The 18,723-nt window shown below is 43.1% G+C and overlaps 1 protein-coding gene across 4 annotated transcripts in view; it reads right to left on the bottom strand.

Annotated features, from left to right (window-relative positions):
- Nucleotides 1-6,278: 6,278 nt before the first annotated feature.
- Nucleotides 6,279-18,723, bottom strand: part of LOC137380061 (protein FAM3C-like) — a 73,848-nt gene continuing 61,403 nt past the window's right edge. Inside the window, exons 9-10 of one of the 4 annotated variants that reach the window (XM_068051621.1) lie at nucleotides 10,582-10,626; nucleotides 9,283-9,368 (exon numbers count right to left, since the gene is read on the bottom strand). In XM_068051621.1, coding sequence (XP_067907722.1) covers nucleotides 10,582-10,626 — 45 coding nt within the window. In that variant the 3' untranslated portion in view covers nucleotides 9,283-9,368. Of the gene's footprint in view, nucleotides 9,369-10,581; nucleotides 10,655-16,118; nucleotides 16,415-18,723 lie in introns of those variants that run through there. The other 3 variants (XM_068051620.1, XM_068051623.1, XM_068051624.1) reach the window with 3 other exon arrangements.

Below are 18,723 nucleotides of genomic sequence, written 5' to 3'. Positions count from 1 at the left end.
GCCTACAGGTATTTGTGCAGACTCTACTGCATTCTCCTGTGGCACTTCGACTAGATGAGGCATCACCCTTATGGTTTCTCTGCCCCCAGAGGTCTCTCTTTGTCTCTGTCTATAGTGCTAATGCAGTCTCCTCTGGGGGAACTGGTTTGATCATGCTTCACTCATTATTCAGGGAAACCGCAGGGGACCATCTCCTGCCACTGCCCTGTCTCCCTGACCTCCTGCGGTCTCTCTTTTACTACTGGGGGGGCTACCACCTTCACCCCTGCCAGATCATAACCTAGGAGCAGGTCAACTGCGTCCACAGGTAAACTAGGGACAATCCCTACGGTCACCGGTCCCATAACTAGCTCGCACTTCAGGTGCACCGTGTACAGGTACAGGCATACACTGCCTTCCAATACCATTCACCACCATTCTGGTGTTCATTGCACTCTCTGGGGGAAAGATCAGGCCTTTCCCAGTAAAAAGGATCTAGTTGCCCTTGTGTCCCTGAGAAATACTATGGGCTTGCTTGCCCCACTCGATGGATATGGGGTTACTCTCCCTTCAGACACAAAACCCAGATAACCCTCAGGAATCCTATTAAATTTTCCTGCACTTGCAGCCATGAGCTTCCTGGGTCTCACTCTTACTATAATTAAAGCCACAGCTTGTTCTGCTGTACTTTCCATCAGGTTCGCTTCTTCATTGAGTGGATGTGCCCTGATTAACCCTACAGGTTATATGAACATACGAATTAGGAGCAGGAGTAGGCTGCTCAGCCCCTCGAGCCTGCTCTGCCATTCAATAAGTTCATGGCTGAACTGATTACTCCACATTTCCACCTACCCCCGATAACCTTCCACCCCTTGCTTATCAAGAATCTATTTACCTTTGCCTTAAACATATTCAAAGACTCTGCTTCCCCTGCCTTTAGAGAAAGAGAATTCGAAAGACTCATGACCCTCTGAGTGAAAAAAATTCTCCTAATCTCTGTCTTAAATGGGCAACTGCTTATTTTTAAACAGTGAGCCCTAGTTCTAGATTCTCCCACAAGGGGAAACATCGTTTCCACATCCACCCTGTCAAGACCCCTCAGGATCTTATATGTTTCAATCAAGTCGCCTCTTACTGTTCTAAATTCCAGCGGATACAAGCCTAGCCTGTCCAATCTTTCCTCGTAAAACTGCCTGCCCATTCCAGGTACTAGTCTAGTAAACCTTCCCTGTATTGCCTCCAACGCATTTACATCCTTCCTTAAATAAGGAGACCAGTACTGTATCAGTACTCCAGATGTGTTCTCACCAATGCCCTGTTTAGCTGAAGAATAACCTCCCCACTTTTGTATTCAATTCCCCTCATGATAAACTATAACATTCTATTAGCTTTCCTAATTATGTGCTGTACCTGCACACTAACCTTTTGTGATTCCTGCACTAGGGCACCCAGATCCCTCTGCATCTCAGAGCTCTGCAATCTCTCACCTTTGAGGTAATATGCTTCTTTTTATTCTTCCTGCAAAAGTGGAAAATTTCCCACTTTCCCACATTATACTCCATTTTAAAGTCCTTTTCTCTTTAGTTTCCTGCAGTCAGCTCTTAGATGAACTGCTTTATTACAATGGAAGCACACAGGTCTCTGGGTCTCAGTTCTGCTCACAGCACCTTCCTTTCTGGCTAGAGGAGGACCCCCTGTGTCTCCAGGTTTTCTTCAGGTTTGCACTTGCTGATGTTCTATATTCAGTATATTCACACCTAATCTGTACTAATGCTTTGTCTTTCAAAACACCATTAACATATTGTTTGCCTTTGCTCTGTGACCTTTTGGTCAGCTATGTGGCCTGGTCCAATCTGCACCTTCTCCTTTGTTATCTCTTGCCCAACCCCCACCTCACTTGTTTATAATCTGTGACTTTTCTAATATTTGTCAGTTCCGAAGAAGGGTCACTGACCCGAAACGTTAACTCTGCTTCTCTTTCTACAGATGCTGCCAGACCTGCTGAGTGAATCCAGCATTTCTTGTTTTTGCCCCTGTGTCTCCTGCTTTTCTTTCTCTTCCAGGACTGCTTGGGCTCCTACCACCTTCCCACCCTTTGTCCTTTTCGGATTTGTGGGGGTGACTAGGAAAGGTTCTCCCCTGGGGAACTGACTTATAAATTAAAGCAAATTCATCAGCTAGAACAGTCGCATGCCGGGCTCCCTGAACTCGCTGCTCCTCTACATGGGTTTTTATGCAAAGTGGGAAAGAGTGTTTAAATTCCTCTAACAGAAATACTTTTCTGAGATTCTCATTGCTGAGCTGCACTTTAACAGCCCGCAGCCACTGGTCAAAAGCCAGCTGCTCATTCTTTCAAACTCCAGATAAGTTTGATTTGCTTGCTTCTTGAGGGTTTTAAACTTTTGGCGATAGGCTTCGGGTACTAATTCATATGCCCCGAGGATAGCATTTTTAGTTAGTTCATAATTTGATGAACTCTCATCTGGCAACAGGGAATAAACCTCATGGGCTTTTCCGGTTAGCTTGCTTTGCAATAAAAGAGGCCAAGTCTCAGCTGGCCATTTTAGTTGCCTTGATAGTTTCTCAAAAGACACAAAAACGTTTCCACATCTTCCTGATTGAATTTTGGGATTAGTTGAGACAATTTTAACAATTCTGTACCTAGCTTTATTACTGGGGTTACTTTGTTGACCACCCCCCCAAACCCACCTAGTTAACTCAAGCGCTTCAGCTCTCTATCTTCGTATTCTTTCTGGAAGGTTCTTTTTCTCTCTCTCTCCTGCCTCTCTGTGTCTTCATGTTCCTTCTGGAAGGCTCCTTCTTTCTCTCTCTCCTGTCTCTCTCTTTCCCCTCTAATTCAAGTTTCCTCTGTTCTAGTTGTATCTTTGTTAGCAATACCCTGTCAGAGTCTACTTTTAATACTGCTTCTGCTTCCTCAGATTCAAGGGAAAAATGGTTGGCCACTAGTCTTAGGAGTTCAGACTTCCTAGCCTTGCCACGTACAGTGATCCAACACTGCTCAGCCATTTTTCTCAGCTCCTCCATAGACAGTGCTTTTAACTTATCCCAAGTTACTTCATCCTGGCTTGGGGAGCTACTAGCTTCAGTTGCAGACATGTTAGTATTCAATCACATGCAACCACAAGAAAACCAAGATTGGAATATTGCTCTTTTTTGATTGAGAACTATTTAGCTTCTCACTTCCAATTTCTCATTTGTCTGTGGGTAAAATCCAGGATGGTAGCCCCCAAATTTCTGTTACGACTAGGTGAGAAAGGTGTCCAGGGGTCCCTCTCAGCATTCACCTGGTCTTACTGTAACAGGGTTTTATTTTTAAACACACCTGTTTTTCTTTTAGCTCCCCCTTCGTGAATCCTTGTTGTCACGACTAGGTGAGGAAAGTGTCCAGGGGTTTCTTTCAGCCTTCACTTGGCCTTATTGTAACAGGGTTTAATTTTAAACACACTGTGTTTTGAGCTCCCTCTTGGTGAATCCTTGTTCACCATTTTACAATTATCAGGCAAAGAAATGAGCACAACCAGGTTTTCTCAGGTTTAAAGAAGAAAAATGAAATGTATTAAATTTAAACTTAAACTCTAATTTGGTTAATGCCTACGAATACACACTGCACCCCACGCCAGCATGCATACGTGATACACACATGCAAATAGAGACAGAAAAGAGCATAAGAAAAATAGTGGAGAGGTTTGAGGCAATCTCTGAAGAGGTTTTTTTTACTGTGCTTTGAGCTCACTGTAGAGTCCTTTATTGTAGGTAGGCATGCTTTTTGTTGGGGCCTAGTATTCTTCTTATACCTTGTTCACTGTAGGAGACTTTTCTCTCTTGGGGTTCATGTGTCTTCAATGCTTTCTGAAACTGGTGAGAGTGAGATGAGAGCAGACAGGAGAGATCTTTTCAGTCCAGGAGCAAACAACTTTCCGTCTCAGTTCAAAACTCTGTGGCAAGTTCAAATGACTGCAACAGTCAGTTAGTCATTTGACCAAACTGGTCTGACCATGTCTTCTGTGTATTGGGGGAGCAGGGACTGGTTCCTTTCTTCTAACACTGTCTGCTAGTATGCAAAAAAGGTCTTTCCAGTGATGGGCCTGGCAATTCCTTGTGATAGACCCTCTTTTCTTCCCAGCAACTATTTTAAGTTTAATGTCCATGTGGCAAAATCAACATGGCTCATTCTTGGCAAGTGGGGGGCCTGCATGACATTGTTCACTGCTTTCCAATTGTAAGGCAAAGAAATCAATTCAGACAGGTTTTCTTAGATTTTAAGCAAGAAAGGTAGAAGTTTATTAATCTTAAACTCTAATCCGGTTACCGATTACGAATATGTGACGCAACCATGCTAGCATGCATACCTGATAAATACACGCAGATAGAGACAGAAAAGAGCAGAAGAAATAAAGTAGAAAAGTTTGAGGCAAAATCTGAAGATGGTTTTGGTTAATGTTCTTCAAGCTCGCTGTGGAGGCCTTGATTGTAGGTAGATGTTGCTTTACGTTGGGGCCCAGAATTCTTCCTGAACCTTGTTCGATGTAGGAGACTTTTCTCTCTTGTGATTCACATCTTCAGTAGACTTGGAGTTCCGCGAGAAAGAGATGGGAACAGACAGGAGAGGTCTTTACAGTCCAGGAGCAAAACAGCCTCTCTCTCTCAAACTGTCTGTACAATTCAAAAAAACTCAGGTTGCCCAGCAGGTTAGTTATGTGACTAGCTGGTTTGACCATGTCTGTTTGTGGATTCAGCCATCTTAGCAGTCATCCTGGAATGTGAACTTCCTCACCTTCAATGTCTGGTGATCAAAGTCCATTGCGGGTTGAATGTGTCAGGGAATGGTCCTTTGTCTTCACTAGCACTGTCTGCTAGTATGTGAATGTTTTTCCAGCCATGACTGATCAGTTTAACAAGTCATTTCCTTGCTCCAGCAACAGATTAAAATCAATGTTGATATGATAAATTTAATATGCCTCATCATTGGCAGGTGGGGGTCTGCATGACAGCGACCCACAGGTGCATCAAAGAGGTGACCAATACCCTTTTTTGATTTCATCTACTTACCTGTAAATGAGGGCAGCCAGGTAGTGAGATCTGTGGCCATCAGTGCCATTGCTGTGTTCCTGAGAGTGCAAGGGGTGGTCAATAGTACTCATGGCCATTAGAGCTCACTGGGACAAGTCTGCTGTCTTTGCCAGTCACAAAGGCCTCAACTCTTTAAATGTGCAACTGATTTGCTAGATCGGGAGAAGAATCATGCATGTTTGCACACATTTCGCAGGGAGCTGTCATGACTAATACATTTTGAGGAACTCTCAGCTGCCAGCAGTTTTCAAGGAACCAGCTGAAGTAGACAGATGGATCCTGGGTGACAAGGGTTACTCACTTTGTACATGGTTGATGACATCAGTACCTTTGAAACTAAAAGACACAGGGCTAGAATATTCTAAAAACATAGACTGTTCTGAGTAGACATTGTACTGAGGTCTTGTAAGTGCTGAGATATTTTAAAGTGCTGTAAATAAACCAGTTGGTGATTTAATACAAGTGTGATATCTGCATTGCTCTGAGATAAATCAGATATATAAATATCTAGCAACCCGCTGTCAACATAACACTGTGAGAGCCTCAAACTGGAACCCCGGGGATGCCAAGTTTAGTATCGGAATGGGAGCCAAAGTAATTTATTGACTGGGCTGCTTATTTGCATATGCAAATAGGCCTAACATCTGTTACAGGTGTGGGCACTGCACAACAATTATTTGGCCTTTACCAATATGGTAAGTGACCCCACAGAATGAGCATACACTACTTGCCCATCATAATGGAGGCATAGGAGGCAGTTGAACATCTGAAATATGGGTGTTCCGAGCCTGAATCTTTAGGCCAATATCGTTGCAAACAAGAAAATTGTATTTTACAATAGTTCAGTGCAACATCCTGGTATTAATCTGGCCAAACAATGTGTAGTGCCTTTTAAGTTGGCCCTGCATCAACAATGAATATTAGCATACTTAGTTATGTAAGCACTGACTATTTTCCAAAAATAACAATATTGAAGCTGAAACCAGATAATTATTAACCAGTTTTAAGGCTTAAGGGACATTTAGGAACAATGAAAGAGTTCCTTCTAAAATTTTACCTTCAGAAAATCTGTCTACAATTTGGTTACAAAGTATACCAGGTTGTGATGGTTAAATTTCATTTGAAGTCAAGCTGACAAAGTGAGGAGCCATAACAAGAAAACAGCAGACTCGATCCAGAAATCAAGCAAACGCCCCAAATACCCATGAACATAATCCATTTAATTCTGGCTTTAAACCAATGCCAATCTTTTCCCAAATCAAAATGTAGCATTTGGAACACAAAAGGGGAAGAGGGAAGAGAGAAAGGAACAGCAGCTCGGCCAACTGTAGTGATACTCAAATACAGTGACATTGGATTAACAGAATATATGTTACAAACTTTCATTGCTGGAATGCCCTCAATAACACCTGTCCAAATTTGAAGAAAGACCATATGTTTCGCTCTCCATTCATTTTAATGAACCCACTTCCAGCTATTCAGACCACAGGCCTGTGTGTTGCTTGTAAAATGATTTAATTGTTCAATTCTGAGGTCTTTCAAGTAGCTGCTCTAATGTACAGTCTAGAGACAGAGGGCATGGTTCTATTCCTGCAGTAGGATTAAGAAAGTCAGGGTTCCTATTACAAATGCTAAGTTACTGACTAATACAAGCATGAAAGATGAAACCAAAACCGACACAATAAAAACAAATACATTTTCAAAAAAATATGCCTGGAAAAAATTGAAGTGACAATTACATAAAGTAAAATGTATCGTTATTTCAAAAATGCTATTTTAATATGCTAGTTCACAATGGAACAATTCATATTATCTGGTTGTATTGTGTTAGAGTATTTTGACAATGTTAACAGTACAGCCCCTTCTCGCAACTGCTACTAATATAGTACAGAAAATAAAGATTTTTTGACCTGACGATATTAATCATCATAAATATTACCATCAGAAATATTTCACATTATTATCTTTAAGGATTAAAACATTTCAGAAAGCCGTTTTGAAGGAAGTAAAACTGATTGATCAAGACGAGCTATAAATTGAGACTTCTTGAAAATAATTATTCTTCAGGTTAGGAATGTTAGTGCAGGGAATTGAATATCTTCATTTTTGGAACCGGCACAGACATGAAGGGCCAAATGGCCTCCCTCTGTGCTGTAACAATCCTGTGATTCTGTGATTTTCAATATCGAACATTCCCATTTTGTCCAGGCAGCTGCAAAATAAAGCTGTCTCTAACCTATATCAACTTAGCCCTGAATATAGCAAAGCAGTGTCCTGTGCATCAGCACAGTATATTCTTTTCCCAGAGCAGCTGTTCTTGCCCTGTCCCTGAATGAGATTGAAAATAAATATCAAACTTTGGACAGCTTAATGCTATGGGTCCTATGGCCTTTGGGAATTGGAATCAAATTGTCCAAACTCATTTCACATATGGAACTTACAGCCACCAGAGAGAGAAGACATCTTTCCCATCAATCTGGGCTAATAGGCAATCAAGTTAATTTGCAGATACCAGGTGCAGAATCGTAAAATCTGCCAAGTAACTGCCAAAGCATATCTGTAATTTATCCTTCAAATGCCAAATACATTGCATAAGTATGTACAATTTTTTTCCCCTTGCATTTGTAATTCCTTCATGGGATGTGGGCTTCGTTGATAAGGCCAGCATTTATTGCCCTTCTTGAACCACCGCAGTCTGTTGGTGTACGCACACCCACAATGCTGTTAAGTAGGAGTTCTAAGATTTTGATCCAGTAATAATGAAGGAATGGCAATATATTTCCAAGTCAGAACAGTGTGACTTGAAGAGGAACTTGTAGGTGGTGTTCCTGTGTGCCTGCTGCCTTTGTTCTTCGAGGCGGTAGAGGCTGCGGATTTCGAAGGTGCTGTAAAAGAAGCCTTGGAGAAATGCTGCCGTGCATTTGTAGATGGTACACACTGCAGCCATGGTTTGCCGGTGGTGGAAGGAGTGGATGCTTAAGGCGGTGGATTTGGTGCTGATCAAGTGGGTTGCTTTATCCTGGATGATATAGAGCTTCTCCAATGAAGTTGGAGCTGCACTCATCCAGGCAAGTGGAGAGTTTTCTATTATACTCCTGACTTGTGCCTTGTAGATGGTGGAAAGGTTCGGAGAATTAGGAGGTGAGTTACTTGCAGCAGAATACCCAGCCTCTAACCTGCTCTTGTAGCCAGAGTATTTATGTGGTTGGCCCAGTTAATTTTCTGGTAAAGGACTCCCAGGATGCTGACGGTGGCGGATTCAGTGATGGTAATGCCGTCAAATGTCAAGGGGAGATGGTTAGATTCTCTCTTGATGAAGATGGTCATTACCTGGCACTTGTGTGGCGAAAGTGTTACTTACCACTTATCAGCCCAAGCCTGGATGTTGTCCAGGTCTTGTGTCAAGTGGGCAAAGACTACTTCATCATCTGAAGAATTGCAAATGGAACTGAACAACCGTGCAATCATCAGTGAGCATCACCACTTCTGACCTCATGATGGACAGAAAGTCCTTTTATTCTTTCTAAATATCTGACATCATATTATGATGAGTTAACTGCACAATTGAGTTACCTGTAACAAAGATTCATGGGCTTGGGACAGTACAATTACAGAACATCTGATGTCAGACAAACAAAATTGTAATGAAATAAAAGTGCACACCTGAAACAAGAATTTGCAGGAAATATAATGTATAAAGTACACTGGGTTAGAATTTCCACTAGTTTTATCAGTGCAATGTGGGAGAAATTGGCTGAATCAGTACAAAAGACCAGGGAATTTTAAATGCAAATTATATCAGTTGTAACTCAAGGTTTCGCCATCTTTAACGCTGGTTTAAGAATAATTTTGACATGTCAGCCCTGCCCACGAAATTGGCCACATCTCTAGGCTGAAATAATGAAGATGGTGAGTTTCTGCCAACTGCAATGTATAAATTGGAATCCATTAGTTTCATTTTTGACTTCATACACCAACTCTAAGCCCTGCCATCCAGCCCTTATATCCTCTTGCTCTAAATTAAACAATGTTTAAAATACATTTCAATGACCCAGTCATGCAAATGGACAATAAAATTTTACGCGGCGGCAATAATATATTTGTGAAGAGGGTAAAAAGTTAAAAATGGTCGTTAGTGTTGCTGGGAATGGTGTACTGATGTCACGTCCTGAAAGAGATAAAATATCTAGAAAACTATCAAGAAGTAACTAATCCAGTTTCCTTGGTAGGCAACCCTCCAAATCCACTGCTTCAGGCCAATTTCCGTACTTGTTTTTTGCTTTGTCGTTCTTCATGATCTGTTAACAAAAATGTATTTTTAGTGAAAATACTGCCTACGTACTGAAAATGTATTTTTTCTCGATTGGAATGCAGCAATTCTCAGTAACATTTGTGATATACTATTCTTTTCTTGGGACGGAAGATGTTTTCTTTGATTTATGGACCTTCCCTAAATGTACAAGCAACAACAGGTATTCTAGTGCTTCAGTTGTTTTAAGTAGAGAATTTACAAAATGCTCCAATCCCATGGTGAAGCTGGAGCTGTGTATCCAGTCTCAGCCTGAGTTCCTTTCATCCTTATCTGTGGGACTCTCCTGTTCTGTTTTCTGTTAAGCAGACAGGCAGAAACATCTCACCATCTGGACAGCAATAGCATGTGAAGATGTGAGGTTGCATTGGATCCACATTTCAGAACAATGAAGAGACAGGATATTGGCATCCTTGGAGTATCAGTTTTCAGCCCCTGCCGCATGCCTGAGTTTGTCATTAGGAAAATTGATGGCGGAAACTAACAGTGGGGATTTAATGGATGAAAAGTAATAAAGGTTGTAAATTGTCAGATATAAATGTATAGTGTGAAACATAATGTTCCCCAAAACACGAGTACATTTATCAAGATGTTTGCAAGTTGGTTGTAAACTTAAGGAACTTTACACATTTACTGGAACTAGACTTCAATATAACTCAAAATCTATTTTGACATTGATAAAACCATTTTCAACAGCAAAAGATGGCTAAATAATGGCACTGAAGAGTTGAGTAGATAAAGATTCTTGAAAGAAGCAGAAAACAGTGTAAAAAGTGACAGGAAATAGAGAGGATCGGCAGGGGGAAAAAGGGAGGAAAAAGATGAAGATAGAGTAAACAGAGAAAAGATGCCATTTTGATGATGCAACAAAGGATGTAGCATGGATTCAATGGTGACATCAGTGTCAATGAGAGCAATGTTCACACGGTCTGCTCCTATTATTGTGAAAGCGGGAACGGCACAGTGAGACAGAGGATGCAAATAATCATACAGTATATGGAGGGGGGGGGAGTTAAGAAAAAGTTTAATGAAGGAGCAAAATAGTTTTAAATAGCAAGCTCAGAAAGGAGTGACAGAAGAGTGAAAAGAAGTTAACACTGAGGATTGTGATGGAAAGAATTTTTTAAAAAGGGGAAAGCACATAGAGGAGACTAAGAGGTTCATGGTTGCAAAAGTATTAGAAATAAAGTCAGGAAACTCACTCATTGGAATGGAGAGATATGATGAGGCTTCAGCCAATGCCTAGACTGGGAATTAAATATTCCAAGTTATAACCTTTTCAGGAAAGAAAGAAAAGAAAAAAAACTGGGAGGAGGGCTGACATCAATAATAAAAGACATTATGACAGACATAGAAAGTTTTTATTGATGGCAGTACTCAGCATTTTTCTGGGTTGAGATAAGAAATCAGTGTAAAATTGACATAACTTGCATTTGCAAATTAAAGTCCTAACACTGGTTTCATGCCTCACTGCAAGATTGGTTTGCCGTACTCGGGGAAAACTAGGTCGACAAGCAGATTAATGGACAGCCATTAAAGTGACCACTGTAGGCCATAATTAACAAGGCATGGTCTTGTACTATACTTACTTGAACGTGAAGCCAGAAGGAGAACTCCAGAGGATCAGAGGAAACAGGAGGAGTAGGCCATTCGGCCCATTGAGCCTGCTCCGCCATTAAATTAGATCATGACTGATCATCTAGCTCTACGCCATTTTTCCCCACTATCCCCATATCTCTTGATGTCGTTAGTATTCAGAAATCTATAGAATTCTGTCTTGAACATACTCAATGATTGAGCTTCCACAGCCCTCTGGGGTAGAGAATCCACAGATTCACCACCCTCTGAGTAAAGAAATTCCTCCTCATCTCAGGCTTAAATGGCCTGCCCCTTATTCTGAGCCTGTGTTCCCTTGTTCTAGATTCTCCAGCCAGAGAAAACATCCTATCCACATCCACCCTCTCATACCCTGCACGAATTTTGTAAATTTCAATGAGATCATCTCTCATTCTTCAAAACTCTAGAGAATACAGACCCAGTTTCTGCAATCTCTCCTCATAAGACAATCCTGCCATCCCAGGGATTAGTCTGGTAAACCTCCATTGCACTCCCTCTATGGCAAGTATATCCTTCCTTAGATAAGGAGACCAAAACTGTACACGATAACTCCAGGTGGGTCTCACCAATGCTTTATACAACTGAAGCAATACATCTTTACTCCTGTACTCAAATCCCCTTGCAATGAAGGCCAACATACCATTTGCCTTCCTTTTTGCTTGCTGCACCTGCATACTAGTTTTTAGTGACTCATGAACAAGGACACCCAGGTCTCTTTGGACATCAACACTTCCCAACCTCTCATCATTTAAGAAATGCTCTGCCTTTTTGTTTTTTCTACCAAAGTGGATCACTTCAGACTTATTCACATTATATTCCATCAGCCATGTTCTTGCCTATTCACTTAACCTGTCCAAATCCCCTTGAAGCCTCCTCGCATCCTCCTCACAACTTACATTCCCTCCTAGTATTGTGTCATCCACAAATTTGGAAATATTACAATTGGTCCTCATATCCAAATCCTTTATATAGATTGTAAACAGCTGTGGCCCAAGCACTGATCCTTGTGGTACCCCACTAGTAACAGCCTGTCATCCTGAGAATGACCCATTTATTCCTACTCTCTGATTTCTGTCTGTTAACCAATTCTCAATCCATTGCAGTATATTACCCCCAATCCCATGTGCTCTAATTTTGTTTACTAACCTCCTGTGTGGGACCTTATCAAAAGCCTTCTGTACATCCAAATACACCACATCCACTGGTTCTCCTTTATCTATGATACAAGTAACATCCTCAAAACTCCAACAGGGTTGTCAAACATGATTTCCCTTTCACAAATCCATGTTGACTCTGCCCAATCATATTAGAGTCATAGAGCTTTACAGCACAGAAACAGGCCCTTCAGCCCAACGCACATGCGCCGACCATCAAGCACCCGTCCAAACTAATCCCATTTTCCCGCCCTTGGCCTGTAGCCTGTATGCTATGGCGTTTCAAGTATTCATCTAAATACTTCTTAAATGTTGTGAGTGTTCCTGCCTCTACTGCCCTTTCAGGCAGTGTGGTGCAGATTCCAATCACCAAGTATCCAGTTATCTCATCCTTTATAATAGATTCCAACATTTTCCCTACTACTGGCGTCAAACTAACAGGTCTGTAGTTCTCCATTTTCTCTCTCGCTCCCTTCTTAAATAGTGGGGCTACATTTGCTACTTTCCAGTCTGCAGGAACCCTTCCAGAATCTATAGAATTGTGAAAGATAACCACCAATGCATCCATTATCTCTATGCCCACCTCTATCAATACTCTGGGATGTAGCTCATCTGGTCCAGGGGATTTATCAACTTTCAATCCAATTAATTTTTCGAGTACTCCTCTTTGTTGATACTAATTACTCTCAGTTCTTCGTTATTACAAGTCCCTTGGTTCCCTCGTAGTTCTGGGGGATTTTCTGTGTCTTTCCCCATGAAGCCAGCCACAAAGTAATTGTTTAGCCTCTCCACCATTTCCTCATTCTCCACCACCAACTCTCCTGTCTCCGCCTGCAATGGACCCACATTCATCCTTGTTAATTGTTTGCTTTTCACATACCTAAAGAAGCTTTTACAGTCTGCCTTTACATTTCTAGCTAGCTTACATTCACAATCTCTTTTCCCTTTAACAGTTTTTTGGCATTCCTTTGTTGGACTCTAAGTTGCTCCCAATCCTTGGGCTTACCAGTTTTTTGGCGACCTTATAAGCACCTCCTTTGACCTACTGCAATCCTTAACTTCCTTTGTTAGCCATGGTTGATTCATCTTTCTTGTTGGATTTTTGTGTCTTAGAGCAATGTATATTTGTTGTAAACCGTATAATAATTATTTAAATACTAACCATTGCCTGTCTACCTTCAAATCTTTTAATGTATTTTCCCAATCCACCATAGCCACCTTGCTCCTCATACCCTCAATTTCCTTTGTTCAGATTTAAGACCCTAGTTTCAGAATAAACTATAACTCTTTCAAACTTAATGTAGAATTCCAACATATTGTGGTCACTATTTCCCAATGGCTCCTTTACAGCAAAGTTGTTAATTAGCCCTTTCACATCATATAATACTAAATCTAAAATAGCCCGATCCCTAGTTGGTTCTTCAAAGTACTGCTCCAGAAACCCATCTTGTAGACACTCCAGGAATTCATCCTCCACAGCATTAGTGGCTAACTAGCTTTGCCCAATCTATATGTAAATTGAAGTCACCCATTATTACTATATTTCCTGATATATATCGTGCCCAACATTACCAATCCAGTTTGGTGGCCTACAAATAAATCCCACCAAAGTTTGCTGCCCCTTGCTGTTCCTTAGCTTCAGCCAAAATGATTTTACATTTTGTTCCTGTGATCTAAGATCCTCTCTCACTAATGTACTGATCTCATCCCTTATTAACAGCGGTACCCCACTGCCATTTCCTCTCCACCTATCCCTCTTAAATGACGAATATCTCTGAATATTCAGTTCCCAGTTCTGGTCACCCTGTAACCACGTTTCTGTAATGGCAATTCTTTTCTTTTGGGCCTCCTTATCTCGAGAGACAATGGATATGTGCCTGGAGGTGGTCAGTGGTTTGTGAAGCAGCGCCTGGAGTGGCTATAAAGGTCAATTCTAGAGTGACAGGCTCTTCCACAGGTGCTGCAGAGAAATTTGTTTGTCGAGGCTGTTGCACAGTTGGCTCTCCCCTTGCGCCTCTGTCTTTTTTCCTGCCAACTGCTAAGTCTCTTCGACTCGCCACATTTTAGCCCTGTCTTTATGGCTGCCCGCCAGCTCTGGCGAACGCTGGCAACTGACTCCCACGACTTGTGATCAATGTCACAGGATTTCATGTCGCGTTTGCAGACGTCTTTAAAGCGGAGACATGGACGGCCGGTGGGTCTGATACCAGTGGCGAGCTCGCTGTACAACGTGTCTTTGGGGATCCTGCCATCTTCCATGCGGCTCACATGGCCAAGCCATCTCAAGCGCCGCTGACTCAGTAGTGTGTACAAGCTGGGGATGTTGGCCGCCTCGAGGACTTCTGTGTTGGAGATACGGTCCTGCCACCTGATGCCAAGTATTCTCCGGAGGCAGCGAAGATGGAATGAATTGAGACGTCGCTCTTGGCTGACATATGTTGTCCAGGCCTCGCTGCCATAGAGCAAGGTGCTGAGGACACTCATACCTATTTACCTATTTATCATACCTATTTAAGTCATACCTATTTACCGCTATTTGTGATTTCAAATCATCTTACTGTGAATGCTGCGTGCATTCAGATAGAGTACCCTTAACTTGTTCATTTTAACAATATTCCCCATTCCGATCATACTTGGTGTTTGCCTTCATCTGCCTACCAGTTTTGCTTACTACTTCTCTACTTCCTGTTACCAGTTTTACTTCCCTCCAATCTGAGCTCCCTCTTAGTTTCCCAACCCCCTGAAAATTTAGTTTAAACCCTCCCCGACAGCACTAGCAATTATCCCTGTGAGGATGCTAGTCCAGGTCCTGATAAGAAGAAACTTGTCCTTCTTGTACAGGTCCCACCTACCCCAGAACAGATCCGAATGCCTCAGATATCTGATGCCCTCCATCCTGCACCAATTCTCCAGCCATGTATTAACTTGCTTACTCCTCCTATGACTATGCTCACTGATATGTGGCACTGGGAGTAATCCTGAGATTACTGCTTTTGAGGTCCTACTTTTTAATTTCTTTCCTAACGCCTTAAACTCTGCTTTCAGGAACTCATCCCTCTTCTTACCTATGTTGTTGGTACCAGTCTGGACCACAATCGCTGGCTGTTCACCCTCCCCTAGAAGAATGTCCTGCAGCCGCTCCGTGACATCCTTGACCCTGGCACCGGGGAGGTAACATACCATCCTGCACTGGGGAGGCAACATACCATCCTGGTGTCACGTCCATGGCTGCAGAAACGCCTGTCTGTTCCTCTAACTAACAAATCCCCTATCACTATTGTCCTTCCACTCTTCTTCCTCCTCTCCTGTGCAGCTGAGTCACCCGTGGTGCCACAGACTTGGCTCTTGCTGCACTCCTCTGAGGAACCCTTGCCCTCACCAGTATCCAAAATGGAAAACCGGTTAGCAAGTGAGATCAATTCAGGAGACTCCTGCACTACCTGCCTGGTTCTCTTAGACTGCCTGGAAGTCATCCATTCCCTCTCTGCCTGAGCATTCTTAACCTCTGATGTGACCACCTCCCAAAACGTGCTATCCACTCTATCCACTGCCGACCACCCCTCCCCATCCTTTCTTATTTCTTCTCACCTGTCCACAACTTCTAACCCCCAAACCAATTGCTGCTTCCCCCCACCCCACTTCCTTGTTTATCTGAGGGTAAATGCAATGCCGGCAATGGCCCAATCTTCAATCTTGCTTAGCTGGCAGACTGCTTGTTACTCTTTGCAGCTCACAAGTTTGATGGAAATGAGGCGCAAGACCCAATATCTAAACACATGGTCCTCACTATTCAGGCACAAAGATTGTTCCCAAAAGTGGCGGGTCTGAATTTCTAGGCCTTAAGCTAGCAAAAGATGCCCTATGATTCTACAATACTTGAATTTTGCTTTGTTTAATGTAGCTTCATAAAAATAATTGCAAGCATGACAAGGTTGAAAAGAGCAAAGAACAAACTGTTAAACACCACCAGTACATAACCATCAGCACTCAAATCGTGAATACTGTTTTTTTATTCTCTCATGGGATGCGATTGTCCATCCCTAATTGCTCTTGAGAAGGTGGTCAGCCCCCTTTTTGGACCGCTGCAGTCCATGTGCTGTAGGTACATCCACAGTGTTGCTCGGAAGGGAGTTCCAGGTTTTTAACCCAGTGACAGTGAAGGAACATCCAAGTCAGGATGATGTGTGAATTGGAGGAGAACTTGCAGATGATTATGTTCCCATGCGTCTGCTGCCTTTGTCCTTCTAGGTCAGGGTTGTCCAACCTTTATGAACAAAGGGCCGCAATACGATTTTTGCTCAGCCCGGGAGGGGGGCCCGTGAGCAAATTTCGAAAGATAAAGGCATTAAAAATTTATCTTACTAATAATAACAATGACAAATGTACATTTTTGTGAAGAAGCTTTAAATGAGAAGACTAATTTCTTGACTTACTTTCTCATCACTGTATTGAAAACTGATTTTGCAACATACCTGGCATTGTTTTTGCATGCATAAGTAGTCAATCTCTGCCCTCACACTTGATGTAGCGATGCAGAGTATTCTGAATAGATATCCTTCAATAAGGAGTGATCTTGCTCTCTCTCTCTCTCTGTCTCCCTGTGTTCCCACCTCTCTGTGTCGTTCCCCCCCTCTCTGTGTTGTCCTTGCTCTCTGTGTTCTCCCCCCTGTCCTCCCTCTCTCTCTGTCCCCCTCTCTGTTTTCCCTCTTTCTCTCTCTCTGTTCCCTCTCTGTTTTCCCCCCTCACTCATTCTCTTTCCTCTCTCTGTTCCCTCCCTCTCTCTCTCTCTGTTCCCCCCCTCTCCCTCTCTGTTCGCCCTCTCTCTGTGTGTTCCCCCATCTCCCCCCCGCTCTCTCTCTGTTCCCCCCTCTCTCTCTGTCCCCCGTTTCCCCCCATCTCTCTCTGTCCCCCTCTCTGACAGTTGCGGGAACACTCAGCACAGCAGCTTTGTGCTCGGTCAGTTTGTTTAAAAACATCGTGCTGAGTTTCATGGCAGCTGCTGAAGCAGGAATGCGCTTCCCAACATCGGACAGATTTGGGGTTTTCTGGTGGGCTTTTAAAAAAACATTGGAAAACCCCGAAGCTGTCGAAGTTGGGAAGCGTGTTCCTGCTTCAGCAGCTGAGCCGTGAAACTCAGCGGGATGTTTTGAAAAAGGCCGCTCTGCAAGAAGAAGACAAAGGGAAATTTCCCATCTCCAGTCACGGAGCCCTGGGGAAGATGAGGAACAGCCCTGGGTACAGTTTGCATCCGTGGGCTGGGTGGAAACCTTTGGCGGGCCGGATCATGGCCATCGGGCTGTCTATTGGACAACCCTGTTCTAGGTGGTAGAGGTCGCAGGTTTGGAAGGTGTTGTTGAAGGAGGCTTGGCGAGTTGCTGCAGTGCATTTTGTGCATGGTACACACTGCTGCCACTGTGCGCCGGTGGTGGAGGGAGTGAATGTTTAAGGTGCTGGATGGGGTGTCGATCAAGCCGGCTGCTTTGTCCTGGATGGTGTTGAGCTTCTTGAGTGTTGCCTGTCATCCAGGCAAGTGAACAGCATTCCATCAGACTCCTGACTTGTGCCTTGTCGATGGTGGGCAGGCTTTGGGAAGTCAGGAGGTGAGTTACTTGCCATGGTAATCCCCAGCCTCTGATCTGCTCTTGTAGCCACAGTATTTAAAAGGCTGGTCCAGTTAAATATCTGGTCAATTGTAACCCCCAGGATGTTGATGATGGGGGATTACGATATGGTAATACCATTGAATGTCAAGGGGAGATGGTTAGATTCTCTTTTGTTGTAGATGATCATTGCCTGGCAAATGAGGCACAGATGTTACTTGTCACTAATCAGCCCAAGCTTGAATGTTGTCCAGGTCATGCTGCACGTGGACACGGACTTCTTCAGTATCTCAGGAGTCATGAATGGTACTGAACACTGTGCAATCATCTGACCTTATTATGGAGGGTAGTCATTGATGAAGCAGTTGAAGATGGTTGGGCCTAGGACACTACTGAGGAACTGCTGCAGTGATATCCTGGGGCTGAGATGTTTAGTCTGAGATGTGGGCGGCACAGTGGCACAGTGGTTAGCACCGCAGCCTCACAGCTCCAGCGACCCGGGTTCAATTCTGGGTACTGCCTGTGTAGAATTTGCAAGTTCTCCCTGTGTCTGCGTGGGTTTTCTCCGGGTGCTCCGGTTTCCTCCCACAAGCCAAAAGACTTGCAGGTTGGTAGGTAAATTGGCCATTATAAATTGCCCCTAGTATAGGTAGGTGGTAGGGAAATATAGGGACAGGTGGGGATGTGGTAGGAATATGGGATTAGTGTAGGATTAGTATAAATGGGTGGTCGATGGTCGGCACAGACTCGGTGGGCTGAAGGGCCTGTTTCAGTGCTGTATCTCTAAACTAAACTAAACTCCAACAACCATAACCATCATTTTTTGTACTAGGTATGAGTCCAACTGATTCCCATTGACTTCAATATTGCTAGGATTCCTTGGTGCCACACTCTGTCAAATGCTGCCATGATGTCAAGGACAGTCACACTCGCCTTACCTCTTGAATTCAGCTCTTTTGCCCATGCCTGGACC

This window comes from Heterodontus francisci, chromosome 19 (genome assembly GCF_036365525.1).
Source record: "Heterodontus francisci isolate sHetFra1 chromosome 19, sHetFra1.hap1, whole genome shotgun sequence".
NCBI classification, from domain to species: domain Eukaryota; kingdom Metazoa; phylum Chordata; class Chondrichthyes; order Heterodontiformes; family Heterodontidae; genus Heterodontus; species Heterodontus francisci.
The sequence above is the reverse complement of the archived record's forward strand: the minus strand, read 5'-3'. Positions and strand labels throughout refer to the sequence as shown.